This window comes from Tympanuchus pallidicinctus, unplaced genomic scaffold (assembly GCF_026119805.1).
Source record: "Tympanuchus pallidicinctus isolate F22 unplaced genomic scaffold, pur_lepc_1.0 scaffold27, whole genome shotgun sequence".
Lineage (NCBI taxonomy): Eukaryota > Metazoa > Chordata > Aves > Galliformes > Phasianidae > Tympanuchus > Tympanuchus pallidicinctus.
In genome coordinates this window covers 7,380,632-7,407,132 of record NW_026294744.1, presented here as the reverse complement: position 1 = coordinate 7,407,132, position 26,501 = coordinate 7,380,632, and the positions used below count along the sequence as shown (strand labels likewise).

The following is a 26,501-nucleotide window of genomic DNA, read 5'->3' as shown; positions in this document are numbered from 1 at the left end:
ATGACAGCTTTAAGAGAGGAAAAGTAGGAAAGAAAAGTCACCGAAAAGTAGGTGAGAAAAGACTATTCCCTAATTTCATGGGAGGCACCAAAGTCCTAGAAAGCAGTGAAAGACAGAATTTTTCGCAATCTGCAAGGCAGCACTTGTGAATCCTCTTCAGAAATAGTGTAGAATGGAGCAGGTGGCTGCCTGAACTGGGCTTTAGGTGTGTCACCTAAATCCTGTATCGAAAACTTACTGATCTGCAAAATGTCAGCTAGCACTGTGCAGAGCTCCTAGTGCAACAGAATCCTTGTCTGTCACCTGTGATAATTAATGATGTATGTGCTTTTTCAAATCTTGGCTTACTGTCTTGGAGAGTTATTGTGTTATTTTTTGGTTTGTGGGAGTTTTCGGTTGGTGTTTTTTGTTTCTGTTTGAGGGTTGGGAGTTCCGAGTTCTGAAGAAGAATGGAAGGAGCATTACATGACTTACTGTGTTCTGCAGGTGCAATTTAGTGTCATCGTGGGCATCCCATTTCAAGACTTCCTTTTCCAACGCTAACAAAACTCTCTGGGTTTCCGTGTCCATCCTGGTACTGCTTGCTGCTTTTACAAGCTTCCTCACTGGGCTGTCTCTTCAGCGACCAGCAGATGCAGCACCTGTAGGAACAGGGGACTCCTGGACTTCACTACAGCAACTGTTGTGGCCGTATACAGGACTTCAACACAATGGGCCGCCCCCAGTATAACCAAGGTTTGGACCTGTGTGAAGTGACACGTCTGAGTTCTAGTTGACAGTATGAGAAGCTACACTGAGATAGGTAATATATTTAAGGTCATGGTTTGGGTTGTGGGCCTTTTGAGGGTTTTTTGTGTTTTTGTTTTTTCATGACTTGAAAAATACTTTTTTCTTCTCATTCTGGCAAAAGTTAACTTTTCAAGTAATGGGGGGAGGGGGGAGTCTTAGTTCTATTCAGGTTTAGAATAAAACAGGTAGTGATTTTGAATGTGGCTCCAATAAATATGACTAAATGGTCCAGCCACAGAAGCATAAGTAACTTATTTTAACAAAGATGCAATGGTTACATTTTAGTCATTAAAGCTGTTCCAATAGTTCGAATAGAAAAAGACTGAAGACTTGAAATGTGACTTTATTGGAAGTTTTTGATAATAAAGTTTTAAATGAAAGCATGAAGTATTTAAGAGTATGTTAAAACTCTTGTAGCAAGGAGCAGCTGATAGACAACATCAACAAACAGAAAGTTAGCTGTATTCACTTTATCAATTGCTGCTTTGCTGGCAAAATCTTTCAGCATGTGGTAGAGAGAGGAGTGAAATTCAGAATCTTCTTCTAGTTCCATTGAAAAAGCTTCACTGACTTCAGTGATCTTCAGCTTCTGTGCTCTCTGACCATTAAACATGTAAAGAGACCAGTCTTCATCTTTGACAAAATCTGCTTTAAGATGCTCACTTACCTGATGTGGAAAAAAAATGGGCTGTAAGATAAAGCTGACAGAGAACTAATTCTAGTACGTGTTTGAGTTTACTACAGAAAATCAGTATTTTTTTTTTTTTTTTTCTGAACTCTTAATGTAACATTAGGTCTTTACCTAAATGACTGTGTAGAGTAACATCAACACCAGCTTATTCCATGGTTTGCCTCTGTAAACTGCAAGTATCAGTCACTGCCTTTCTTGCTGTTCTCACTTATACATAAAGAAGAGCTAGCTGCAATGGGCATCATGTATTTCTGTTCTGCTTAGATGAAGTAGTGGGCTTGAAGGCATGTGACATTCAGACAAATATTAACACGGGGGGAAGAGCTTCTCAGTATTTCAACAGTATGTTCTGTACCTACAGCCACAAATGGAGGTATTTCTCTGTCTGGGAGAAGTTTTGACCGTATGCCATTCAGTCAGGAAACAAATCAAGTTGTGTGTTCCCTTCTTTACAGTACAGAACTAATGAAAACACCTATGAAGCTAAGAAGTAGCTTTCAGGTGGTAACTGGGTGGTAATTCAGAGGACCTTCTTATAGGTTACTTTGAGAAATCAGCATCTACCAGTGTCTCCTAGCCCCAGTAGTTGACCTGTATCAGCTGTACATCTTAGCACATTAGTAAGTGCCTTTGTTATTGAGAATTGTACCATTACAGCTCTCAGACTTGTTCCTCACAAATGCAGGAGAGAAAGCTTTAAAGTTCTGCTGAACACAGATGTGCTCGTTTGTGTTTGTGTTTTTTTTTTTTTTTTTTTTACCCTAAATAGCTAACCTGAAATCTTAGAACTGATGTCCTATGTATATAGATCAGGACAGGGCTTGAAGACTGAGACAGAAACACCTTCCATCATCTGCACTTCTGTGTGGTATGTTTCTATACTGGTTTGTCCCTGGAAATTTGGTCTAAAGCTACGAACCTTGAACACTACTTGATCTTGACCTGATTCCAGATTCCACTTGCTCCAGCCAAAAGCAAAAGCAGATGCAACCAGGGCCATTTGTTGATATGCCCTAAATTCTGTTAGAGGAGCCTGTAATACAAAGTTAGAAAATATGCATCATTTTCTGCCTAATAAAGCTTAAAAAAAAAAAACCAACTTCCTTTAAGCAGACACTTGTCTAAGCTGCCACTCACAACTCTGCCTGCTGCCTCTATACAGCTTGCTATATGAAAATGCCTACAAGAAGAGGTGGAAGGAAAAAAAAAGGCAAAACCACTTGTTTGCACGCACCTTTTTATTCACACAGACATATTTGTATGAATACTCCTCTGGGAAAATATTCAGGCCACACTTCTTCAAAACTCTTCTGAAGGTGACAGGGCACATCCATTTTCCTACCAACTGGGAAAGTGCTTTCTTCTCTCCCACCACTACTGCAGCCAGCATGCATTGATTACCCTGTTGCATAAACCAATGAAAGCATCTTGCTGGTGAACAAAGGTATTTTTCTGCTTCAGGCATCAACTGTTTATTGCCTCATGGCTATTCTGGATACTGCCTACATCAGGCATCACCCTGATCTTCAGATCTTAATTCACAGATCTTGCAGAAAGCCACTTTACTGCCCCATACTTACAGTCACGCTGACTTTTCAGTAACAGACATGATTTTAACCAATTTATATGTCAACAGGAATATGAAAGTTGTGCATAATTTGAACCTTTGGAAAGAATGAGTAGCATAAAATAGAGGTTTATTTCTTTTGGCACAGTTTGGAGGGCAAAGCAGCAGTTTTTCAGTGCTGGTGGAGCAGTTTTGACTTTGCTAAAATAGTATCAATATCAAAGAACTTTATTGGAATGTTGCACAACAGATGCTTTGTTCTGAACAGTCCACTGAAAATAATTTAAGTCACCTGTAATTTTGGTTGAATTAATGCTTGGAAATGAGGAGAATCCTTCCTTATTTTCAACAGAGAAGGACTTCTTGTAGAAGCACATGTAGTTCTTAACAAGGGACAGCATGGTAGTTCTATATTTTCAAAAAAAGCCTACAAGTCTTTTATATTAAATAACTAAATTACAGTACCTTAATTTGTATCTGAACCTCTGCAAAGACTGTGGTAATTACAAATACTGCTTCCTCTGTACTGGTGGGTCGCAATTCCCATGCTTGATAGGGCATGTTGAGATGAATGTCCTGGAGAAATGCTATTGTATAAAAGGCATCTATCTCAAAAGTGATGTTTTCCTCCTCTGTTTCATATTTTACGTTGCTGATGCCATCTGTTCTCCACTGCTGGCCTTTACGAAAGAGGCAAAAAGAAAAAGCTGTACATGGGAAACTCCTTACAGTCAGAATGAGTTGAGATAAATCAATTCTCTTTACTTTATGCCTAGTATTTTGGGGCAAAAGCTTCCCTTAGTTTAATAAACACAAAATTGGACTAATCCTGACTTTAAAGGTTCTCCTTAAACTCAAAAGAACAACATGGACTAATGTAACTGTTGCTTTTTATGTAGTAACAGGAGTCTGCAGTCTTATCTTCAACAGTAACTTCAGCCATCAAACTATCTTAAACTGCCTATTTTTGTGAAGTCAGATTTTAATAACTGAATATCACATTTGTTTTTAACTTCAGAATTTTGAAGTAACGTGACTGTATGGTAGGGACTAATTTGGCTCAGAGCAGGCTTCATCCTAGCAAAACTTGATTTGTGCTACAGGGGTGTTCTGCTGCCCCATTAAATAGTGCAGGGTTTTTCTATCAATATCAAAAGCCTCAAAGCAGCCCTTGACTACACACAGTGCAGGAGCAAAACAGAACCAAGAGGAAAAAAAATGACTCCACAGACTGAAATCTTTAAAGTATTTCTTAGCTCTGAGCTGGCTTTTACATTCTAGAAGATTCAAACTCAGCTAGAAATTCTCTTAGCCAAACAAAATGAATTTATTTTAACTTGGTACCAGCAGGATCCCAGCGGGCTATCACAGGCTCCTTCCAGAAGATCACACTGTCAGGCAGTGCAAGTGTTATCTGAATTGGTGGATGTGTGGTGTCTTCAGACTCTTCTGGGGGATACGGGTATGCCTCCAAGCCACTATCCAGTAACTTTGACAAAGTAGGAAGAGAACAGACAAAATGTTTGATCAGAAAAAGAAATAGCCTGAACTGACTGAAGTCCACCTAACCACCTGTAGATCTTCATGATGTACAACTTAAAATTTGCTAGTATAAATGGTGTGCTAATAGTGCATATCTCCAACAAATATTTTTCCTTATTGCATACTCCTGCTAAAGTATTTTGCTAGACTTTTACCAAACACTAATGTGAAACAGTAGCACTTGGTACAAGTTCTGCCGCAGTGCATGTTTCCCTTCATTGGAACTACAGTGGTGCAAGCAGTAGGAGGGTTCAAAGGTCCCACTGGTAGTCACCCTTCGTGTGCTCCATTGGCCCTTTCAGGCAGTGCTATGTGGTAAGTGAAGGTATTTAATAGAGCTGGAGTCTACAAGACAAACAAGGGCTCCTAGCTGGTAAAAGCCAAGACAACTTCTGTATGTCTGCACAGTGTCAAAAGGAATGAAAGAGGTCAAATGTGAGTGAGAGACATGAGAGCTTTGCCAGTCTGCCCCCAGTCCTGCTTTCTTTAGCCTGTAAGTTCATTCCACTTATTGTTTTCATCTTCACAATAAAAACTGAGACTACATGTGGGAGAAAAAAGATACGTTCACCATTTGTGCCCATTTGATTACAAACATCTTGTGGAGTCTGGAAGTGGATTTGCTAAATGCTCTTACCATCTTTCCTTATATATTTCCTTTTCACATATGAAAAAGTAAGTTTTACTTCCCAAGAGCATTTTCCAGCACAACAATTTAAGTTATCTGTGTTAGCTGTGCTAGTGAGCAGAGTCCAAGTGCACACCTTACTGTATGCACATTTGTTTACCTCAGCTGCTGCAAAAATTGACCAAGTCTAATTGAAAACATGATTTGTCAACTTTGGAGCTTCAATTGATTAACTGTTCAAGAGATCAACACATGTAAAAACTGTGTGTATGCCCTGGTGCCAGCTCTAGGAATGGCTCTCTGAGGATGGCAGGGAAAAAGGCTGCACGAGATGCAGTATTTCCTCACTTACCTCCACCACACTCCAGCTGTTGATTTGCTGGACCTGAGGTGGAAGTTGTAGCCCATCGATGTGGTACACACCACCCACAGGGACAAATTGTTGCAAATCAACAGTGTTTTCATCAGTTATCATCTCCTCTTCTTCACTGGTCTTTTCCTGCATCTGTAGAATTTGAACTACATAATAGCCAAGCAAGGTGAGTTATCGTGGTGCTTAAACAAAGCCACTGACATTTCATGCTTCTATTATTTTTTACATTTGCACCAGAAATCGTGTGCTTGAAGTGCTTCTCCTTCTGTGGCATTTCAGCTCCACCTACTGGTGTGCCACGTATCCATTAACAGCTGATTGGCACAGAAAGGATGCTGGACCATGAAAAGCATTTCTTGTGTTTTAGTACTGAGCGTCTGAAGATTAATCCCTATTCACACTTTGTGGTCAACTCCAAGTACTTCATACTGAAACACAGTTCCAGTGACAGAAACCGGTTGCATCACTAATCACAGAAGAATTTCACAGGTGAACAAGACAGTAAATTCTGGCCAAGTTCAGTAAGATTGTATTGGTGAGATGACAAATAAGGGAAAGAAAAAAGATATAGTGCAACTACAGGCCACGTGCTGAAGGTGGAAGGTAGATGGTATTTGAGGACAAAAGGCACTTAAGTGAAACAAAATTTTTAGAAAAAGTAATTTGTAGTATTTTTCTATGTATAACAGATGTATAAATTCAAGTTTTTCCTCAATTAACTAAAAAAATAAAAATAAAAATAAATTAGATGGCATTGATACCATGGATAAAAATGCCCAGAAAAATGTATTTAAAAAAAAAAAACAACAAACACAAACCATTGTACCAGATGTTGCAGAAGAAGAAAGAATGTTACCATACAATAATGTTTAAATGTCTTCTAAACAAAGCTGTTAATTTTTCCAAGCTACATTAACTTCTTAACACTGGTACAACTAAATTAAATCCAGATAATAACCTGCAAAAGTTCTTGCTGTTCTCACTGCTGCCCTCTCCTATTTTCCTCTCTCGTCCCTTGGCTGCCTGCTGTCAGTGGATTTGTGGTAACTTAGTGGTGTCCTTTCAGACTCCTCCCAAAAGTGGCTGTGTGAGTTTGCCCATTTGCCATTTGCCTCTTTGTCCAGTTTTCTCCTGTCTTTAGCAATCATTAACAGAAATGTCAACAAGAGTGCCATTAGCTAGACAGCAGTATAGTTACCAAATTTGTTCTATTCCAGTGGAGATCTGTATCACCATCCTTCCATATTGTCAACAAGACATTTAGAATAAGCAGTGTCGTAGTGTTGCAAATAAGAACACAGTACCTTCTGGTGGTATATCAAAGCTTTCTGATTTCTTCTCAGTTTCCTCTTTTGTCACCTCATTTATATCAGTTATGCTATTTGTATTTCCTCTAAATGAAATGGCACTCTATAAAAAAGGAAAAGATTTTTAATTAGGTAGAGACACTCAATAAAAAAAGAGAGTATCACTTTGTTAAAAACAGTGGCTCAAAGAGAAAGAGCACAGCTCCACTCCTGCAGCAGTATTTGCACTGATCTTGCCACAGGATTAAGGTTTTAGGAGAAATCCTTTTTACCTACCTGAGAAAAATAAATTGTATTGAAGATACCCCTCAATTTTAGAATTTAACATGTAAATAGAGATAAACATAATTGTTTCAATTGCAAATTCCACCTCCAGCATTTAATCCACCCTCAGCATTTAGCATCCGATCTTTTCACTAGCAGTGTGTGTACTCAAAACTAACATTTATGCTGACTTTAGAGCTAAAGAGTGCCACAAAGAAAACTGAACTGTTCAATCCAAAGCCACACTGATAACTCTGCCAGAACCTCAGCTTACAGTCTCAGTCTGTGCCTTGCCTGTGATACTTACTCCCTCTCATACTGTTCTCTATTTCTAAAACATCACCATAGATTTCCAGCCAAATTTCCAGTCCAGATATGATTTCATCCCTGGCATAGCTGACTCTTCTGGAAGCACAGCAATAAGCAAACAATAGTTCAGCACACACACCATGCATGTGGAGGCACAGGCACCCCCTGTGTGCCTGCCTGGGAGCAGGAGGAGCACGCACCTCCTGACCTGGGTTGGGAGGAGAGAAGGTGTTACCCACAGAAACATGGGGGAGCTGAAGGCTGAGCCAGACAGGAGGAGTGGCTGCAGTGGCTGAGAGAAGCGGAGGCTTCAGAGAGAACGTGGTAATGCACAAAAAAGAGAGAAAGAGAGTAAAACCTGGAAAAAAAATAGAAGCAATGAAAGTGTACGTAGGACTGAAAAACATAGGTGAAAACTGTCAATGGACAAGTCTTGTCATACAAAAGAACAAGAAAAATGGTATTCTAGGCAGTGGTCAGGTCACTTATCTGGAGGTCACTGATGATACCAAAAGTGGAAAACCCAAACCCAATAACAAACAAACAAACAAACAAAAACAAAAACAAAAAACACCCAAGAAACTCCACAACCAAATGCCCAAATGCCATTACACTTCATTGAAGACTGCAAAGAAAGAGAATCCAGCAGTCAGAAGCAGATTTTGAAAGCCCTCTAGTGGCAAAAACATCAACATACAGGAACTGAGCAGGTAAACTGCTCAACCAAGCCCCAGTGAGCTCTGAATCCTATTTTGCATTCTTTTGATTTTCCTAAGATTACATTCTTGCAATTATTTTATGGGGCTGCCAATGTATGGGGTGCAGAATATAATCATCTTGATATACATCACAGACTGCAGCAAATGCCTAACAATCATCACTGCTTGATCCTGCTCACAAAATGCTGACCAAATGCCATCTCATGCATGCCAACAGACAACAACTGCTATGTCCTGTCAAAACTTCCCCTTCTACCATTTTTAGGCAGTCTTTGGTCATTCACTTTTCCATCCCCTCAGAAGATTCATGGCACAGTGTTAACACAAGTTGTCTTTACCCTTAGAAGTTTCAGAAAGTTGTACAGGGCACATTAAGAAGCAATCACACAGCAGCTGGTCTCCAGTGGGAGCAGTGCTGTAGAACATCCTTTCAGGAGCTGATTTACCTACATTTCTCTCGACAGGAAGCATTTCTTCTTCAGTAGTCACTTTGGGCTCCTCTCTGACTTCCTTTTCCTCTTGTGGTTCTCCTGCATTGTCTTGTGAATGCTGAGTCAACTCTTCACTATCTAAGACTTCCAGTCTTGGCACTCTCTGGCACTGCAGCCAAAGTGGAGATATGTGGTCGTAGTGGGTGTGCAATATGCGAACAGCAATGCTGCTCACAGCCAGTGACTTTGGAAGATCAAATCCATGATGTGTGCCACAAAAGACATGATTCTTGAATCTGTACATGAGTTAAAGAAAAAGAAGTTCCCTAGTAAGATCGGCAGCACTCACTTTTACATTTTCTCATGACTATTCTTGTTGATGTTCTGCACTAAAAGTCACCTAAATTCTCTATTGCCACATGGCACAGTATAAGAAATGGGTGTCACACTGCACCTCCTGTCCTGTACTGACAACTGTCAGTATGCTTCTCCAGAAAACCTGTAGAGGCATTAAGGGGATCAGGAGTTGCCAAAAAGTAATGATCCCAATAGGAAGACAATGCAGCAGAATCAGACAACAGCTGTTCTACACAGGACATTTCTGCTAAAACAGACTAATTTAATGGGCAAAGTCCCATACAGGTGAAATCACCGCTGTCTGAATTACATCAGCCTCAGCATCTTCCATATGAAATCCAAAGACAATTCTGATCAGCAGCAGCACTACACACCCACCAATCCTTGGGACAGCCCAGGAGTCAGGCTGAGAGCAGCACAGGAGGCCAGCCATGGCAGACACAAACTCCAGTGGGCACTTGCTGCCAGTCAGTCTGACTTTGCTCAAGACCCAGCCTTGCAGCTATCTTAGCAACGCTTATAGCAGTGGGTCCTCAGTCAAGGCAAAGACCATTTACCAAATCTCCTATTTTCAGGCTGGGAGCGGGAAGTCTCAAAGAAAAAAATGTTGTTTCAGGACTTGTTTTGAAAAATGTCTCAGGAAAATGGCAATCTAATAAAAAATCTTAAATTCAGAACCGACTGTGGAGAATATTCCCAGCGCAGGTTCTGTCTTCTTTTATCATTACTGAGAACTGAGTGTAAAGCATCATGCACCACTTCGTAAGAAACTGAGACAGCTTAGGAAGCTGGAAGGCTGTAGAATAAATCCTATTCAACACGAAAACAATTACAAGAAACTGGTTCTTGGAGTACTTGGACAAAGCCAAGTCTCAAAGTAAATGAAGAATTTCAACATGCTGTACCTTGCTTTCTTCTTCAGATTGGCCCAAATACAGAAAGTAACATTTTTATCCTTTATGACTGTCTGCATATTTCCAGTGTCAGAATCTTCATACATAATAGCTGACTACAAAGAAGAAAGCAGATGGAATCACGTTCTCTTCTTACATTACTTGGACTTACTTAAATCTACACTGGAGTAAATTAAAAAAAGAGAACACATAGGAGCAAAAAATGACAGCAGACCAAGCTCAGCTAAGTTTTATTTATGTACTAGAACGTGCCAGGTTATAAATTCAGATCTCTTTGCTAAAATCTTTTCTTCCTCAGACATCATCAAGTCTGTCAATCAAAATACCACCAAATATGAGTCTTACATCATCCCCTTCCATGGGACTGCCTGTCTTCATTAGTAGTTTGTTTTGTATTTCTCAGTGGAAGTTTTTTTAAAAAACAGTGTTTACTGAGTAATACAACAGTCCTATGCTTTACTGCACAGATAATATTTTTTTACAGTCCTTACTGCACAGATGATATTTTTTGTCAAAACTTATGACCCACTTTTCACACTTGCAAATTTCTGTGCGCTCAGCCAACTTCTAATTCAACTCATGGAGACAAAAGGAAACAAATTTCAGAGGGAGCCACTTGCTTCCAACATCTCCTAAGATCACAGTAATGGAATATTAAATGCCTTAATTTAAATAGCAATTTCCAAAGGAAAGCTAAGATTCTCAGAAGATTTGAGGTCTGGTAGCTGTTCCATACGTGGCTTGTGTCACAATATAAGAAACAAAACAAAACAACACACCAAGAACAACCATCACAGCAAAAAACTTGAAACAAAATTTCCATGCACTGCACGTGTTGCAACTTGGAAGCAGTAAATCTTACTTTAAGCAGCTGTTCTGTCGCTTCATTGTACTTCTGATGAAGAAGATTCTCCAATTCCAGAATCGTTTCCTGGTACTGAGCTGTTTCTTTTTCTGTTATCTCACTTGGTGGTGTGTCCAACAAAAGAAACTGCAACTTCTCAATTAACTAGAAGACATTGAGAAAAATATCTCTGTTTTGCCACCAATCCTGCCATACAGGCTGTTCCATCATAAAAACAGAGGCAGATTTGCTTCTTTTGCATCTAGGCGTATCTTTGTTACAGAGATAATTCATCATATGCATTGAGATTGTACTAAACCAGCATAGACAGCAACCATGCAAAATGCTGGAAAATCCAGGTCAAGTCTGCCTTCCTTCATTCCTGCAGCCCAATTCCTCCATTCCTCAAGATGGAGATGTGAAATTTTAACTTATAAAACAGACCACATGTTGAACCAGTTTGTCATGTCTTCGAAGACGCTTGTTGGCCAACATTTCTTTAATGAAAATCTTACAGACCTGTTTTTGAAACATATTTTCTGCATCAATTATCTCAGCTCTGAAATCTAGAGAATATACAGTACTGAGACATACAGCAATTATGCTTTAATTCTGAGAATAATCCTTAGTGTGAAGTTTGGGACTCCACGGTAACACTTTTGTCTTCCAATACATGCCAATACCTGAACTTCTAAATGAGCGTGGAAGACTAAAAAATTCCTATTTGGCTGAAGTTTTAAAGACATTGATCTATCACAGGATGCACTTACTAACACACTCTCCAGTAAAACTAAATTTCAAAACTCTTGATGGAATTTTTATTACTATTCACTCCCCATCCACAAATTACACCCATTCATGTTAACAGATGCTGCACAGAGAGAAGAATAACTTGCTTCACTTTATCTATGTGACCTGTTTCTTGCTCAACAGCTGTCACAGTGGAATACTAACTCTAACTGGAAATATTAACTGATCTGTTCTGCTTAATGACAATCATCAGGAGCTGCTGTCAGCTGTGAATGACATGGGAAGCAGATCACACGTGCTACTGTTATTATGTTAACTGATGCTATGAAACCCTTCAAAACACACACCCAAAATGCTATATGGTAACTAACATAGCAAAGCAAAGGAGAGCTATCACTACAAAGACATCTTACATACCACTTTTCTTCACCCAGATCTGCAGCACTGAGAAAGACAGCCAGATTATATTTCATGCATCCCTTCCAGATTTGCCAGACCCTTTTCCCTCTTAACCTGAGGCGCTGTAGTGCTACCACTCACTGAACAGCAGGATAATAACTAGCATTGCCACTGTCTTTAGATTTTACCTTTCACTCAGTCCTTATCAGGAGGTCCCTACCAGTTAGGAGCTGCTGATCTACAGCTTCTCACAGCCCTGAGTGTTCAGAATTTTTCTCCAGAAACAAGTACAGAGCAGGAAAGAAATGCTCAAATCGTGTTGGGAGCCCCCAACACAAAAAGGACATGCAGCCGCTGGAGCACATCCAGAGGAGGGCAACAAGGATGATCAGCTGGGGCTCTTCAGCCTGGAGAAGAGAATGCTGCCACGAGACCTTATAATGGCCTTCCAGTACAGGAGAGCTGGGGAAGGACTTTTTATAAGGGCATGTAGTGACAGGATGAGGGGAAATGGCTTTAAACTGTAAGGGTAGATTTAGACTAGAGATCAGGAAGAAATTCTTTACTGTGAGGGTGGTGAGACAGTGGAACAGGTTGCCCAGTGAGGTTCTGAATGCTCCCTCCCTGGAATCATTCAAGGCCAGGCTGGATGGGGCTTTGAGCAACCTGGTCTAGAGGGAGGTGTCCCAGCCTAAGCAGGGCGTTGGAACTTGATGATTTTAGAGGTCCCTTCCAACCCAAACCATCCTATGATTCTATGAAACCTTTTGCACCATGAGAAAATAGCCACTGTTTTAACACTCTCCGACATCACCTTGACTTCCAGTGGGGGCAAAGTGAAAATGCCTGTCTTTCAGTATCACATAAAACTCTACTGATCTTATCGTGTAGGGTAAGGATACTTTCGTAGGACGCGAAAGACCTGTAACTCTTCAGTGTTGAATGGGAAACACAGAGGAGTAAGGAAGAAGTACATCGGGGAAAGACATGGCAGCGGGAGAGAAGGAATGGAAGTGAGCAACTGCTATACATTCTGTTTGGGTTGCAATGTAAGAGAGAAATTCATGGCGTTCACAGAACCATAGAATCATAGAATCACAGAATGGCTTGGGTTGGCAGGGGCATTAAAGCCCACCCAGTTCCAAGCTCGCAGCTGTGGCCAAGATTGCTGTCCGCAAGGTCAGGCTGCCCCAGGTCCCATCCAGCCTGGCCTTGAATACCTGCAGGGATCCTGTTAGCTGTTGGTGTTCTTGGAAAGGCCTACCATATTCCCTGCTGGCTCAGAAGAGGACAATAGGTGACAGATGAAAATCTTAGCAATCCAGCAAGCATTGCAGGAAGGGAAGTTTAACATGCAGAAAAAAGCAGTCCAGCAGAAGTTGTAATACACAACCAACTTTCACCCCGTTTCTAGCTGGCTCAAGACTTTTTAAGATGTAGATAGCATGGAAGAGCTCAGTGTAGAAATGTTACACAGAAGTCCCTTAAATACACAGCATGTTTAAAGTCTATAGTCTCCTTCTTTATACTTTACAATAAATTTGTAATTAATAAAAAAAAAATAGGTGAAGAAAGAAAAGGAAGCTGAAGGTTATAACTGATTTCAGTCTTTGGAAAAAGGAAAAGGGGAAGAGGGTACTGATGAGCAGTATTAAGGATATGGTTAGTGATTTTATACTGAAGAATACCACTTATATGTAACACTTACATTTAGCACCTGCTCTCCCCTCTCCATCACAAATGGAATGTCCTTATTTTGATCTTCGCGCCATAAGTTCATGAAAGTATTTATTTCCTGCAGTACAGTTGGGTCAGGACTTCCATCACAAGCAATATAATGTTCCCACTACAGAAAAAGCATAAAAGAAAAGTAGATACGGGCACATGGTGCAAATGACTTCCATAGTTACGACAAGAAGGATTCTGAAAGACAAATCTAGTGATTTATTTAGTGATATTTAGTGATACATTCACACCTGTGTCTAAGCAGGACTGTAATGCTACCTGTACTCCCATCATCATCATTATGCCAGAAAGAAATGGCTTATTTTCACAGTAATGTGTTCAGATACTTCTGCTCCACTAACATCGTTCTTACTGCTGGCATAAACTGTGGGGCCCTACTCACCCACACAGCCTCCTCACTGTCACGCTTCTTTTCCATGTACAACGAAGTATAAAAAGGAGAGTGAGCAGGGCAAATTCCTACCTTGAGATGGATGAATTCAAGAAATTGAAGTATTCCTAGGTCCTATAAACAGACATAGCCTAAAGCCTCTGTGTTGTCTAAACTCTATGACAGTGGGCAGATCTCGAAAGCTTACCTTTGTATAAGCTCTAAATTCTGTTTTCCACCTTTGTGCACACACAAACTTCTCTTCCAGTGCATTAAGTTCGGCCAGTTCAACTTCCCTCCGTTCTTGATCCTGATAAAATATTTGTTTATCAAGCAGAGGAATTCAACTTTTTTTTCTTTCCCCTTCTTACAAGCATTTTCTATCAAAGAAAATAATCAGGAATATTTGAGTGAGCTACTATTTAAACAAATCCAAACGTTGCTTTTTAAAGAAGCATTCAATTTGTAAGCTGCAGTAGTTAGCAATATGTTATTGTCATCACACTACTTACTGAGCCATATGACAAACACGTGCCACATGACTGTTATCACATCAACAGTTTTCACATCATCATCATCCTACAACTACCTCTAACAAGAGCTGATATAAAATGTAAGCACATGTTGAAAAAAGAATGCAAGATGTTTTGTGTTTGGTTTTTTTTTCCTTACAACTTCTATGATTTAAATTTTCTTTTTTAGGGTGTAAGGGAAAAAACACTGTGTGAAGGACAAAGGTGCACAGGCAAAGTGGCTTTTACTGAAGAGAAAAGACAACAAAAACCTCAAAACAGATGCAACACAAAATTTTGGGGAACATGAAAAAATTATCCAATTTAAGCTAGGGGGGAATTTTGATAAAAATAATTATTTATTCAAACTGGAGTATGACATATCCCCAAAGTTAACATCTTTAACCACAGTACCTTTGTGTAACAAAACTACCTTGCCTTAGGGAATTTTTCTGAACCAAGCCACTGCCTTAGAGAAGGAATACAACACACTACCACTGCAGCACCATTTCTCTTGATTGCACTTGTACTGTGCTTTATTTAAGCACTACTGCTTCGTTTGCCTTCCCAATTTTTCTTTTTGCTTTTGTGATTTTGATCTAGTGATGCTAGAAAATCTCCTTCCTTTCCAACACTAATGAAAAGGAAATTCCTTTTCATTCTCATATTAAATTGCTAATGTTTTACAGACCTTGCCATAAGTTTAGAAATGGAATTAGCATTTTGCAGTCACTATTGCCTATGAACTAACTTTTGCCTGAAGCTTTTCCATATGCTCCCGTTCAATCCTCTCCTTTTCAAGTCTAGCTGCTTCTTCTTGTTTAGCTTGCAGTCGGGCTTCCTCTGACGTTTGGGAAATACATCAAGAGCACAATTACATTTTCTTATTAGAACGAGACACATTATTTTCTTATTAGCTGTAATGATAAAAACAAGTATAATATGAAGCAACATATCTGATATTACCCAGAATCTTCCAAATGGGATTAGATAAACTCATTTGAATCACAGTACTAAAACCCACTACTACAGCACTGCCCTAATCAGCCCATGACAAAGAAAGTGCAGAAAGGGATCAGCAGGCTGCCTTTTTCCCCTCAGAAACAACAACAGATGTTCCCTCTCCCCATCCCTACAGCTTGAGTAGGCCCACAGTTTTAATCCGATGTCTGCTGTGAAATCACCTGAGTGGTTCAGTTCCCAGCTACTCTTCTGCTTTCCTACATCCTTTGATGGAAACTCCATCTTACAGATGTTTATTCAATGAAATAGATGAGTTTTTAGGCCTGTCTCAATGGCTGTCAATTCTCCTTAGGATCAGCAACTTTGATCACAGCTTTAACTGCCACAAGGACAGCAAAGGGATAGCAGACACCCAGCTAGCTCTTGACAATAGGTGTACCCTGTCAACCTTCTCTGAAAAAGGCCTTTCCAGAGAATTTCTCTTACCTTCTGCTAATGAGGATTGAGAGAAGAAAAACACAGAACACTGCATTTCCATCCCACTGAGAATATTTCAAAATGTAATGGTAAGAGAGAGGAAAAAAATCTAATTCTTCCTGACACTCTCATCCCCAGGCTCCTAATCATGGCAGAAGTAATTAGAGGAAAAAGTATGGCTCTAGCAGGAAAGTGAGATGGGGAGGCAGTAAGAGGTAACACAGAATTTGACCCACACAAAAGAAGAGAAATGCATTTTTTGAAATACAGTGTTAACATCAGTGTACTACAGCTCGGCAGGTAACTTCTTTCTGTTTAATTAAAATAAATGACTGTGTCATCACATTCCTTGTAAATGAAGTGCACGGTACCTTCCTCTTTCAGCTTCCTTTCCTCCTCTTCTTTCTGTAATCTCAGTTTTTCAGCTTTGTCAACTTTGTTTTTTCCACTGGCCTTAATGTTTGCAATAAATTAAAAGAAACCAAATGTCAGAATTATTTAAATGCATTTGGGGAGGTATTGACCCTCTATAACTCTGCCCATCTAATGTAAACCCTGAATAAAGATTTTTGACTTCCTACACAGTCATTGAAGCCTCCAGAATTGCAATATACACCCAAATCCATTTTTGTTCTTATTTTCATGGTGTGATGCATGCTCTTACAGCTATTATACGTAGGTTGCTCTGAAAGCATTGCCTCCCGTTTAATACCATGGAAACTACACCAGATACACAGACCACAGTAACATTGTTTGATAGAGCAAATTTTCAGCTACAAAACACCTCTTCAACACAGTCACCACCTTTAGCTATGCATTTTCACCAGCGATGAACAAGAGCCTGCATGCTATGCTCATAAAAAATCTGCACCAGCAGAGGTGACCCACTGTTTCACAGCTGCTGTGATGGAGTTGCTGCTAGGAAAATGTCACCCATACAATCCACCTTTCATTGGCCTGAGCAGATGAAGTCGAAAGGAACCAAATCCAGACTATATGGTGGGTATGTTAGGACATTCCAGCCAAAATAGGCAACGTGCTCCACAGCCTTCCAACTGCCTGGCATTATCACATTCCAAAAGAAAGGCTGTCTTCTTCTCTGGCCTGGCTCTGGAAGTTCAAGCCTTCAGCTTAGTCAGTGTTGTGATTGATGCAGCAGTCAGAGTCAATGGTTCGTCCACATTCCATGAAATTCAGAAGGATCACCTCGTTCCTATCCCAAAAGTGTCACCACTTCATTAACTGTAATTTTGATTCTGGCTTGTAGCGGTGACACCACATATCATCACCAATAACGATGTGATCCAGGAAACTGTAATCTTTGGCCTTGTATTAGTTCAGTAGGTCCTGACAAACTTGTATTCAATGTTTCTTCTGTTACTGTGTGAGGATTTGTGGGACCCACCCGGCAGGAACTTTGTGATCCAACACTGCCACCATTATTTTCAACACATTGAAGCAGATACCTAGCTCTGCACACAGTTCCTTGGTCGTATACTCTGTCAATTCGTGCAGATGAGCATGTAAGCTCATTGTTTTGTGGTGTGCCACCTGTGTGCGGCCATCCCAAATGTAGCTTGGATTTCACATCATAGTTGCCACTGCTGAAACGCACCACACAGTGCCTCTCTGTGCTCATATCCACTGCTGGTCTCCATAAACATTCACCAAGTGCTGATGAATGTCAATGGATGCCATTTTTTTCTGCATGGATAAATTCAGTGGCATCCCTTTGCTTCATATGCACTTCCATGTCAGGCATCATTTTGTCAGACTGTCCCTCTGCTGCCATCTATCACATGGCAACAAAATGTAATGGAATATTGGCAGGAAGGTTTAACTTCTCCTGCCATACAACCAATATCTGCCTGACATCACGGGCCAACATAATAAAATAGGAGGCATTACTTTCAGAGCAGCCCTCATATAATTTTGTGCTAGGTTTCCTGAATACAGAACAATAATTTTTAATCTGGAAATTGAATAATAAATAAGTAGATCTGGTAAGAAAGTAGGTGTTACTACTTCAAGTATTATTTTTTAGCATTTAGTGGTGCAGTAGCACTGGATGGGCAATGTGCAGCCTGATTCTACATGAGTGGGTGACATGCCACTGGGGAGGAGTGCCAATCCTGAAGGCAGGTGCTGCAAAGACAAGGCCCCAACACAACAGCAATCAGTGACCACAAAGAAAAGCACACAAAAAACAGTAAGAGACTACTACAGTGAGAGATGTCGGAACAAGATGATCCTTAAGATCCTCTCCAACCCAAGTCATTCTATGAAAAGGAAGGATGGGCCGAGAAGTAAATCAAGTTTATGGAACTTGTGAAAACAAGGCGGCTGGTTTTGTACTGCAAAATGAATTCACAGCCTACAGTGTTGGCTGAGTGTGGTTGGGATTGCTATTATTTTTTTTTTTGTATAGGTGAGGAACAAAAAATTATATTCTGTACAGGCTCCAGGGTCTGGAGATAACAAGGAATGACAGAAGACTGAGCTATAGCTGAAAGCAAAGCTGCAGATGACAAAAGAGAAGACATGAAGGAAAAGGAATGACTTACATCAGGTGGGGTATGTTTGCACTGGCTGAACAACAGCATTCTGCTGCTAGCAAGCAAGGAAAAAAAATTCAAAGAATGTGTGTTTGATATTTAAAAACAGAGAAAATAGGGAGTGTGCATGGGGAGTGTACATGAGTTCAGCAGACACGACAACGTGAGGGGAAGATGCATCACCATTTCAGGCAGCTACCCTGGGTGTTTCATTTTGGAGAACTGAAATTAGGACCGTGCATCCCCACAGGTGAGAGACAAGTGCTTACAAGGGTTCAGTCTGGAAAGGTAACACGCATAACTATTTGGAAAGCTATTCACATCACTTTGCACAGTGATAAATAAATGCATGAACGTGACTCGGGATACCAAGGCTATCAGAAGGCTCACACCGCTGGTGGGAGTTCAGTGCCCACAACATGCGCCCAGCAGGGTTAGCCTGAATCTTTTTGTTTTTAAACATATTTGCATACAATAACGTCGTCACAACAGCTTTACTGTGACAAAAAAAAAAGTCCTTACAATACTGTTTTTGGATGCGCTGAATCAAGAAGTGACAGACGCTTTCTTCAGCTTCAGCATGAGGACTCTGTGTCTGTACTGACAGAACTGCCCTGGTGCATCGCAATGAGCACCGCGGGGCGCGGGGCGATCACCGCAGCACGCTTCCACCTACCTTTTTTCGCTTTTTTGGACCCTAGAAGTTTGGGGACAAAAACAAAAGAAAGGAAGAGTCAGAGAACGGGGCACAGAGCACAAAAATCATCACAAAAGCCGCCCACCCCGTCGCTAAATAACGCGACTACTCCGGAGCTAATCCAACCCCCGCCCGCCCTTACCATGGCGCCGCCGTGTTGCCATGGCGACGGCCCGCGAGCTTCTGGCCGCCTATGGCGCGGAACACGGTGCATCACGTGACGGCCGCGTCGTAAAGCAGCGCGCTTTACGGCGGGGCGCGGAGCGGGTGAGGCGACGACCTTCCTTTCGCCCTTCTCTCCTTTTGGCGGGGCGGGGGGCGGCCTGAGGGGGAGGGACCGGCCGCACCGACGGGCAGCGAGCTGGGGCTGGCTCCGATTTATAGAAATAAAAAAGCATCGCGCTTAACGACTAACGCTTCTTTATTGATATGTCGTTACTAACAGCGCTTTGGCAGCAAGCGTTTCTGTAGCAGGCCACGGAAACGTAAGCGGGCAGGGCGGCCGTGCCGGTGTGGCGGGCGGGGAGGCGCGGGGCAGAGCTGCGGGCGGGGGGAGACGGGCGCTGAGGAGGGTGGGGGTGGTTAGGGCAAAGGGGGCTGCGCTGAGGCGAGGCTGGAGAGAAGCTGCAGTCGGTGTGGGAAGTGAGACTGGGGTGTGCTGGCTTCCGTAACAGGCTAACGTCGCGTTGGTTATCCTGCAGGTAAATTAAGCGTTGCCACGCGTAAGAACTAAGAGTTGAGTGACATGTGCAATGGCCGGCTCTTTAAGAGGTGAAGTACTGAACCTTTATAAAAATGTAAGTGTCTGAAGTGCCACAAGAACTTCCCTTGGCTAAACAAAATCCTTGTATTTTGAAGCCTATCTAAAAGCCTATCATTCTTTTCCCCTTCAAGCTGCTGTACCTTGGAAGGGAGTATCCCAAAGGAGCAGACTACTTTAGAAGCCGGTTGAAAGCAGCTTTTCTAAAAAACAAAGATGTGAAAGATCCTGAAAAAATTAAGCAGCTAATTGCACGAGGAGAGTTTGTTATAAAAGAGTTGGAGGCTTTATACTTCCTCAGGAAATACAGAGCTATGAAAAAGCGCTACTACAGTGATGACAAAGAATAACTGCTGCGACCCTAATGATACAAAGCCATAAACAGCCAATAAAAGAAGTGAAACTTCACAAGAAATGAACAGTAAATCCTTCCACCTCATTTAGAATACAAATTGGGACTTCATTTACCCTTAAGGAGGTGTTGGAAAGATTTGGGGTCTGTATTACTCAGGTAATTTTTTTCTCAACTTCTTTTGGCCTTCTTGAGCTCTAACTGAGAATAATTCTGCAGGCAGAAGTGGTGATAAGGTTGTGTTTCCCTATACGTGCTGAGCAGATCACTGCTTCTATATTGGTTCAGCTGTGCGTTGCAGTGCTGATTTGAGGTGCTGCACATCTTTTGTCAGTTAGAAGAGGAATCTGAATTTGAAAGTCTTCCACATTTGATGAATATTTTTCACCACAATTGAGCACCTTCTCAAAAGGATATTAAGATTTTGGCTATATCTGCATAGCGTGCAATACATCAACATGCTGACGTCTTACTGTGATACAAAGAACACCAGTGGGTCAGGAAGGGAATGGACAGGAATATAAATGGTTTGAGTACTCAGACCCCAAAGACAATTCCTGCAGCTACTGATTTCTGATGCTGCTTAACTTCTTAGCAAGAGTTTAGAACTTGATCCTCTCCCCTGCAGGAGAAGATTGACCCTGGCTGTTTGCTCCATGGATAACTTTGTGAACTTTGGCACAACAGGCAGACTTTCACCTTAACTATTCCTCTCTACATGCTCTGCTGATTTGCTGCTTTAGGTTTTTCTCACATAGAATTAAATGACGCTGGAGATGATAGAACAGAAAAGATCTTTGAAGTATAGGTAAATAATCACTGCAGCAGAACTGTTGGCAACAGCCACAGTGTTAAGATGCCTAGGTTCCAGAAAAGCAGAAAAGTTTTTTTTTAAGCAAAAGGCCAATAGGAGACTTGAGATGTGTGTTTTGTTTCATACTGCACTGATCTGACAAAGCCCTTCCGTATCAGTTGGATTAACTCCCCTACAATATGTTGCAGTGAAACCTACTCTGCAGAAATACCTTTACATAAAAAATGTAACTAACCCTGCCCAATAACTGGTAAAAGATTGTCTAGATGTGATTATAGATACAAAGGGCCAACTTGCAGGAACAGTAACAATTCTACAGGTTGTTTTGTTTCTTTTTTTCCCTAGGACACAATCAGTACTAAGGAAATGCTTTTATTTTCCCTAAGTTCACAAAAGGCATTTGATAGAGGTGTTGTGCACAGCTGGAAATGAGTACAGAATGACTCTTCTGACCATTTCAGGCTTGCAGACAGATACAAATTCCTTCTGCTATTAGAGTAAGGAAAACCTGGTCTCTGTGCCTGGCTGGGAGCGACGGCCCTTCGATTCAGGGAAGAGATGTCTACACGCACCTGCAACCGAGATGCACCTGAGGCCGGGCCCTGCTCAGAGTGCAGAGCCAGCATGGCCCACCAGAGGGCTCAGCGTTGTCATGCGCTGTGCTGTGTCAGTGCTGCTTATGGCAGGCAATGACAAGTAGGAGAAATAAGCTGCAAACAACTGCCAAACACGTGTGTACTTCATAGAATCGCTCAGGTTGGAAAAGACATTCAAGATCATCGCGTCCAACCACAGCCTAACCATACAACCCTAACTCTAACAACTCTCCACTAAATCATGTTCCTGAGCACCACATCTGAAAGGTTTTTAAACACACCCAGGGATGGTGACTCAAACACCTCCCTGGGGAGCCCATTCCACTGCTTAACAACCCTTTCTGTAAAGAAGTTTTTCCTGATATCCAACCTAAACTTACCCTGGCACTTGAGGCCATTTCCCCTCATCCTGTCACCTGTCACCAATGAGAAGAGACCAACCCCGCTCTCGCTGTAAGCACCTCAGGTATTGGAAGAGAGCAGTAAGGTCTCCCTCAGTCTCCTCTTCACCAGACTGAACAGCCCCAGTTCCTCCAGTCTCTCCTCGTGGGCCATATTCTCACAAACCTTGTTGCCCTTCTTTGGACGTGCTTCAGCACCTCAATGTCCTTTCTGTACTGAGGTGCCCAAAAGTGAACAGAGTACTCAAGGTGATGCATCACTGGAGCCGAGTACAGTGGCACAGAGTACTCCACTGCAGAGATGAAACACTGAAATTCTTGGAGAGAAAAGCAAACAGGGACAGAAGTTCACAATAACTATTTTTTTATTACATTACAATAAATAGGAGCAGTACAGTTTGACAAAAAAAAAAAAAAAAAGACAAATTCCAGATCACCTCACAGCACATACTCCTAAAAACATTAAAAATTTTAAAACAAACAGAGGTTTTTTGTGTTTTTTTTTTCTTTTTTTTTTTAAATGTAGTATCTGGTATTACCAACATTCCTAGGTCACGCAACCAATGATGGAAAAACTGGATCACACTGCATATGTTCCACATCAAATAAAGCACGATGTACAAAATGTGCATGTTTCAGTTTACACTATACAAAAATAGTTAAAATACATTCCAGGTAAACATATTACATTAAGAAGTCATTCTAGTAAGAAGTTGGCACTCAAGAGGAAAAAGCAGAAGTATTTTCAACATGAAAACACAAGACAGTGGAATAAAGAAATGTTAGGAAAGGTTTACCATCTATGTAGCTTTATGTAAACTTCAGACAAAATGATTGGTATACAGTTTGATGGTCTTTGAAGGTAATAACTGTATTGCTTCACAGAATGAAGTGCAGAAGATTGTGTGTATTTACCTATTGCAGAGATCCTATGTGACGTAACTTCTTTTTTTCCTAAGTTAGGGCAATGAGACTGGTTAAAATAATGTTCAGTTATGTTTACCAGGGTTACATAAAGCTACTGAAAGAAGGTGTTACTCCCTGACATATGGCAATGTAATGTATTAACGCAGCAAGTGATTCACATGTTCAGTTAGCAGTTACTGCCAGAAAAGAAAGCATCCAGGTATGTCCTTTGAAAACATTTCAAATAGGGAAAGACAGAATAACTGAGATCAACTTGTGCAAGCTGCAATCCAACATGCTTCACCAAATCTCTACAAATATTAAGACAAAACTGCACAACAGTGGCAAGGATGAGTATTTTTCTTTTTTTTTTTTTTTTCCTTTAAGTCAATAAGGGCTATTATAGGGCAATTTTATAACCATTCGATTAGATTGGTAGCTACAGATCAGACTTACTGAAAAACTTATTTTATATATATCTTGATAGCAGAGCTGTATCAATCCACGCTTGATTATTAAGATATTTCTGCTAAATTTATTTCCCCCAACAATTTTTAGTTAAATTAACGTGAGAATTTCAGAGTTTTACATACAGTATGACTCGGTTACCAAAAATCTTTAAAATCACCTTAAGATCGCTGTTGTTAGCTCAGGTATACTATCCAGCTTTGCTATCTTCCTCATATCTAATCATATACTAACTACAACGTGCAAATAACTGCCTCCAAAATGTTTTTAGCCTTGGAAGCTGTAAAATGTTGTAGGACATTAAAAATTTATCAGTATTCCTCGTTGGCCCTTAACAGGTATAAAGTTATGTTCTCCTGTTACAATTTTTCAATTTTCTTTTTCATAAGCTAAAATATATCTCACACTGATGCTGAAAAGATGGGGGCTGATGGGGGGCTGGGAGAGCAGTCAGTGCAGGCAGGGAAAGGCACTCATTTGTTAACTTCTCAGGCGCATGAAAGAACGTGCAGCAATGCAGACAGCACACTTCCCCTGCCAGCTTTGCAGCTCTCCACCTAACAGTCACTGCTGATTTTTGCTGTAGGAAGCAAAATGTGTGCCTGCAGTCGCACCTTTGACATCACACAAATGGTCTAAGTTACACTGGTAGATTCAAGCGATACTGTGTAAATTTTCCACGTAATGGTTTAGTTATAGGTTAAGTTTGGGCAATGCTGCTATTCCCTTTTCCAAGCTTTCAGAACTTACCAGTGCACTGTCCTGTACCACCCTCCTTCAGTGACTTCTGTTTTACTTTTGGTACACGAACTCACGCTTCCAATTCTGTTCTGCAGCTGACTGGGTACCAGTGAGCCTTATGGCACTGAGGCAACTAACACAGCCTAGCGCTGTAACTTTTGCAGGAAGAAAACAGGAACAGGCAGCACTGCAAACACTAGCTCTTACTTGGGTGCAGAATAGTTAGACTACAGTACCAAAAAGGAAACCTGAATTCTGCATTAATTCTGATCAGAAAGGAAAAAAAAAAAAAAAAAAGAATCACAAGAGACTTAATCACGGAGAAAGACAACATTAAAACCTTGGTCTATTTTCATGACAGTCTAGACATTGGAATGCCACTCACCAACCATTTAATCTGTGCCACAAAACTAGCACTTCACAGACATCACATAAACAACACTGAATCTGGAAACCATGTTCTATGCTGAAGATTAGTGCAAATTCCACACCATTTTTATGGCATAGTGGATTTCCAAATTATTTGCATGAAGCAGCTAAGTTCAAGCTCATTCATTCACTGATTTGAGGTTACTAGAATTTAAAATTCCGCTCCTATTTTTACATAAAATGGGCATGTGGAAACATTTCATGCCACCCTTGGGGAAAAAAAATCAAATGGTTTTGATTTACTATACAATTTAGGATTCATTCTGATTTAATTCTTATGATAAATTCTGGATCCATGTATGAAGTAACCTAAGAAATTGAATCAACTTATCTATTAAGGCTTTCTAGTATTTTCTGGAGACACTAAGGGTGAAATCTCATCCTACTGAACTACCTGGGAGCTCAGCAGAGCTAAGATTTCACCTTGGTGTCTTCAGACAGAAAAAGTTCAGTGAAAGTTTTAAAGCAATACATTAACAACAGGAAATCAATCTAATCAGAACTTTTACTTTTTCCATTGCCAGATGTGCATTAGTGTCTTTTTTTTAATTTTTCTTTTTTTTTTTTTTAATAGAAAAAATATAGTATTTAAGGAGTGACTGAGACAAATTGCAGTGAAAAAAATTTTTTGTGAAAGTTTTATCTTTACATTCAATAAAGTTGATCTGAAATGCTACAAGACTAGATGCCTAGAAGCAAAATCTACAGGAAGACTATAAAGGCTTCTGGTCTCTCTATATTGCAGTCAGTCTAAACTAAAAGAAAATCTGAAAATAAATTCTTTGTTTGCTAACTAGTCTGTTTTCCCAACCAGATTTAAAAAATAAAAAATAGTAAAAATTAAGGGGGATGTTAGAACATGTAGAGCATCATTTCATTGTTTTGTTTACACACAGAACAGAAGTTCACAATCAGTAAGAAAAGTAGTAAGTTAGCAACTGTGCATGCACCAAAGAGTCCTAAGACAGTTCTCAGGTTTTTGTGTGTTTTTTTTCTGTTTTTATTTTTCTTCACAGGCATTGCTAGTTCAAGAACCAACACTCAAAGAATACTGGCACTTTAAGAGGAATGAAGTTTCCACTGTCATTTAAAACAAGCATTCAGGTAAAGCTAACAGGATCATGAAGCAGAAAGTAAAGTAATGCTAAAAACAAATGCTAATAATTTAGTGTAATGTACAAAAATTACTTCAGTACGTCTTAAGAATAAGGATACACTGTATTTACATAATTATACACTTTGTCTTTGTCTTCTTTTTCTTCTTTTTACCGTCTTTGCTCATCTTCTCTTTGTGTTTTCTGATTTCTCGAACTAATGTATAGAAGGCATCGTCAACACCCTAAAAAGATACAGATACACACGTTATGATCACCTTAACAGACTCGGCTGCCTGCTCATGTACAGCCTCGTTTCACCTGAGCTGACCAGGTGAAGTGTTTTCAATCGGCAGCCTGCCCTGCAGGAAGCTGTGTCAGGAGAGCTGACAGCATCCTCTCCTCGCTGAGGCCCTTACAACACCCCAAGAACAGGCTGTGGGTTGTAGGAGTTGTCGGGACACCAACACCTTTTTGAGCATTCCCTTGTCTTTGGGAATGGGCATCTTGGGAAAAACTGAGATGGTGGGAGACTGCAGCTGTCTCCTGTTGCATGAGAAGTTACATGAGAATGCACACGTCTGATGGCATCCCTGTGTGCAGCTCTGCAGGAGAGCAGCTCTAGGGAGCAGGTGGCCACTGTGTGAGCAAATCCTCCTGGCTGCAGGCTGAGGATCAGCCACCTGAATGAACCACGTTTAGATTATAAGGATGTATAGTACTACTGCTGGATTTC

General features: G+C 40.7%; 4 protein-coding genes across 12 annotated transcripts in view; 2 read left to right on the top strand and 2 right to left on the bottom strand.

Annotated features, from left to right (window-relative positions):
* IRAG2 (inositol 1,4,5-triphosphate receptor associated 2) overlaps window positions 1-1,169 on the top strand; it is a 38,652-nt gene extending 37,483 nt beyond the window's left edge. For all 3 annotated transcript variants that reach the window (XM_052690614.1, XM_052690615.1, XM_052690613.1), the window contains one exon: window positions 487-1,169. In XM_052690614.1, the coding sequence (XP_052546574.1) occupies window positions 487-730 (244 nt within the window). In that variant the 3' untranslated portion in view covers window positions 731-1,169. The remainder of the gene's footprint in view (window positions 1-486) is intronic.
* An 11-nt stretch (window positions 1,170-1,180) lies between these two features.
* DNAI7 (dynein axonemal intermediate chain 7) lies at window positions 1,181-19,262 on the bottom strand. Of its 3 annotated transcripts, none has more exons than XM_052690616.1 (15): window positions 19,184-19,262; window positions 16,324-16,405; window positions 15,264-15,355; window positions 14,209-14,310; window positions 13,593-13,730; window positions 10,754-10,900; window positions 9,883-9,986; window positions 8,640-8,916; window positions 6,895-7,000; window positions 5,570-5,736; window positions 4,392-4,536; window positions 3,513-3,727; window positions 2,715-2,882; window positions 2,400-2,513; window positions 1,181-1,456 (listed from the first exon to the last, which is right to left on the bottom strand). In XM_052690616.1, the coding sequence occupies exons 3-15, from the start codon at window positions 15,282-15,284 to the stop codon at window positions 1,181-1,183; spliced, it is 1,980 nt and encodes a 659-aa protein (XP_052546576.1). In that variant the 5' UTR covers window positions 15,285-15,355; window positions 16,324-16,405; window positions 19,184-19,262. The 3 variants fall into 3 exon arrangements, with proteins under 3 accessions (XP_052546576.1, XP_052546577.1, XP_052546578.1); XM_052690617.1 differs by lacking the exon at window positions 19,184-19,262 and adding an exon at window positions 19,030-19,173; XM_052690618.1 differs by lacking the exon at window positions 19,184-19,262 and having other exon boundaries at window positions 16,324-17,171.
* A 139-nt stretch (window positions 19,263-19,401) lies between these two features.
* ETFRF1 (electron transfer flavoprotein regulatory factor 1) lies at window positions 19,402-24,542 on the top strand. Of its 3 annotated transcripts, none has more exons than XM_052690606.1 (4): window positions 19,402-19,471; window positions 19,906-20,001; window positions 20,099-20,475; window positions 21,476-24,542. In XM_052690606.1, the coding sequence occupies exons 2-3, from the start codon at window positions 19,957-19,959 to the stop codon at window positions 20,312-20,314; spliced, it is 261 nt and encodes an 86-aa protein (XP_052546566.1). In that variant the 5' UTR covers window positions 19,402-19,471; window positions 19,906-19,956; the 3' UTR covers window positions 20,315-20,475; window positions 21,476-24,542. The 3 variants fall into 3 exon arrangements, with proteins under 3 accessions (XP_052546566.1, XP_052546567.1, XP_052546565.1); XM_052690607.1 differs by lacking the exon at window positions 19,402-19,471 and adding an exon at window positions 19,494-19,689 and having other exon boundaries at window positions 21,592-24,542; XM_052690605.1 differs by lacking the exon at window positions 19,402-19,471 and adding an exon at window positions 19,494-19,689.
* The window catches only part of KRAS (KRAS proto-oncogene, GTPase), a 24,379-nt gene continuing 21,268 nt past the window's right edge, over window positions 23,391-26,501 (bottom strand). For 2 of the 3 annotated variants that reach the window (XM_052690603.1, XM_052690602.1), the window contains one exon: window positions 23,391-26,010. In XM_052690603.1, coding sequence (XP_052546563.1) covers window positions 25,894-26,010 — 117 coding nt within the window. In that variant the 3' untranslated portion in view covers window positions 23,391-25,893. The remainder of the gene's footprint in view (window positions 26,011-26,501) is intronic. The other variant, XM_052690601.1, reaches the window with a different exon arrangement.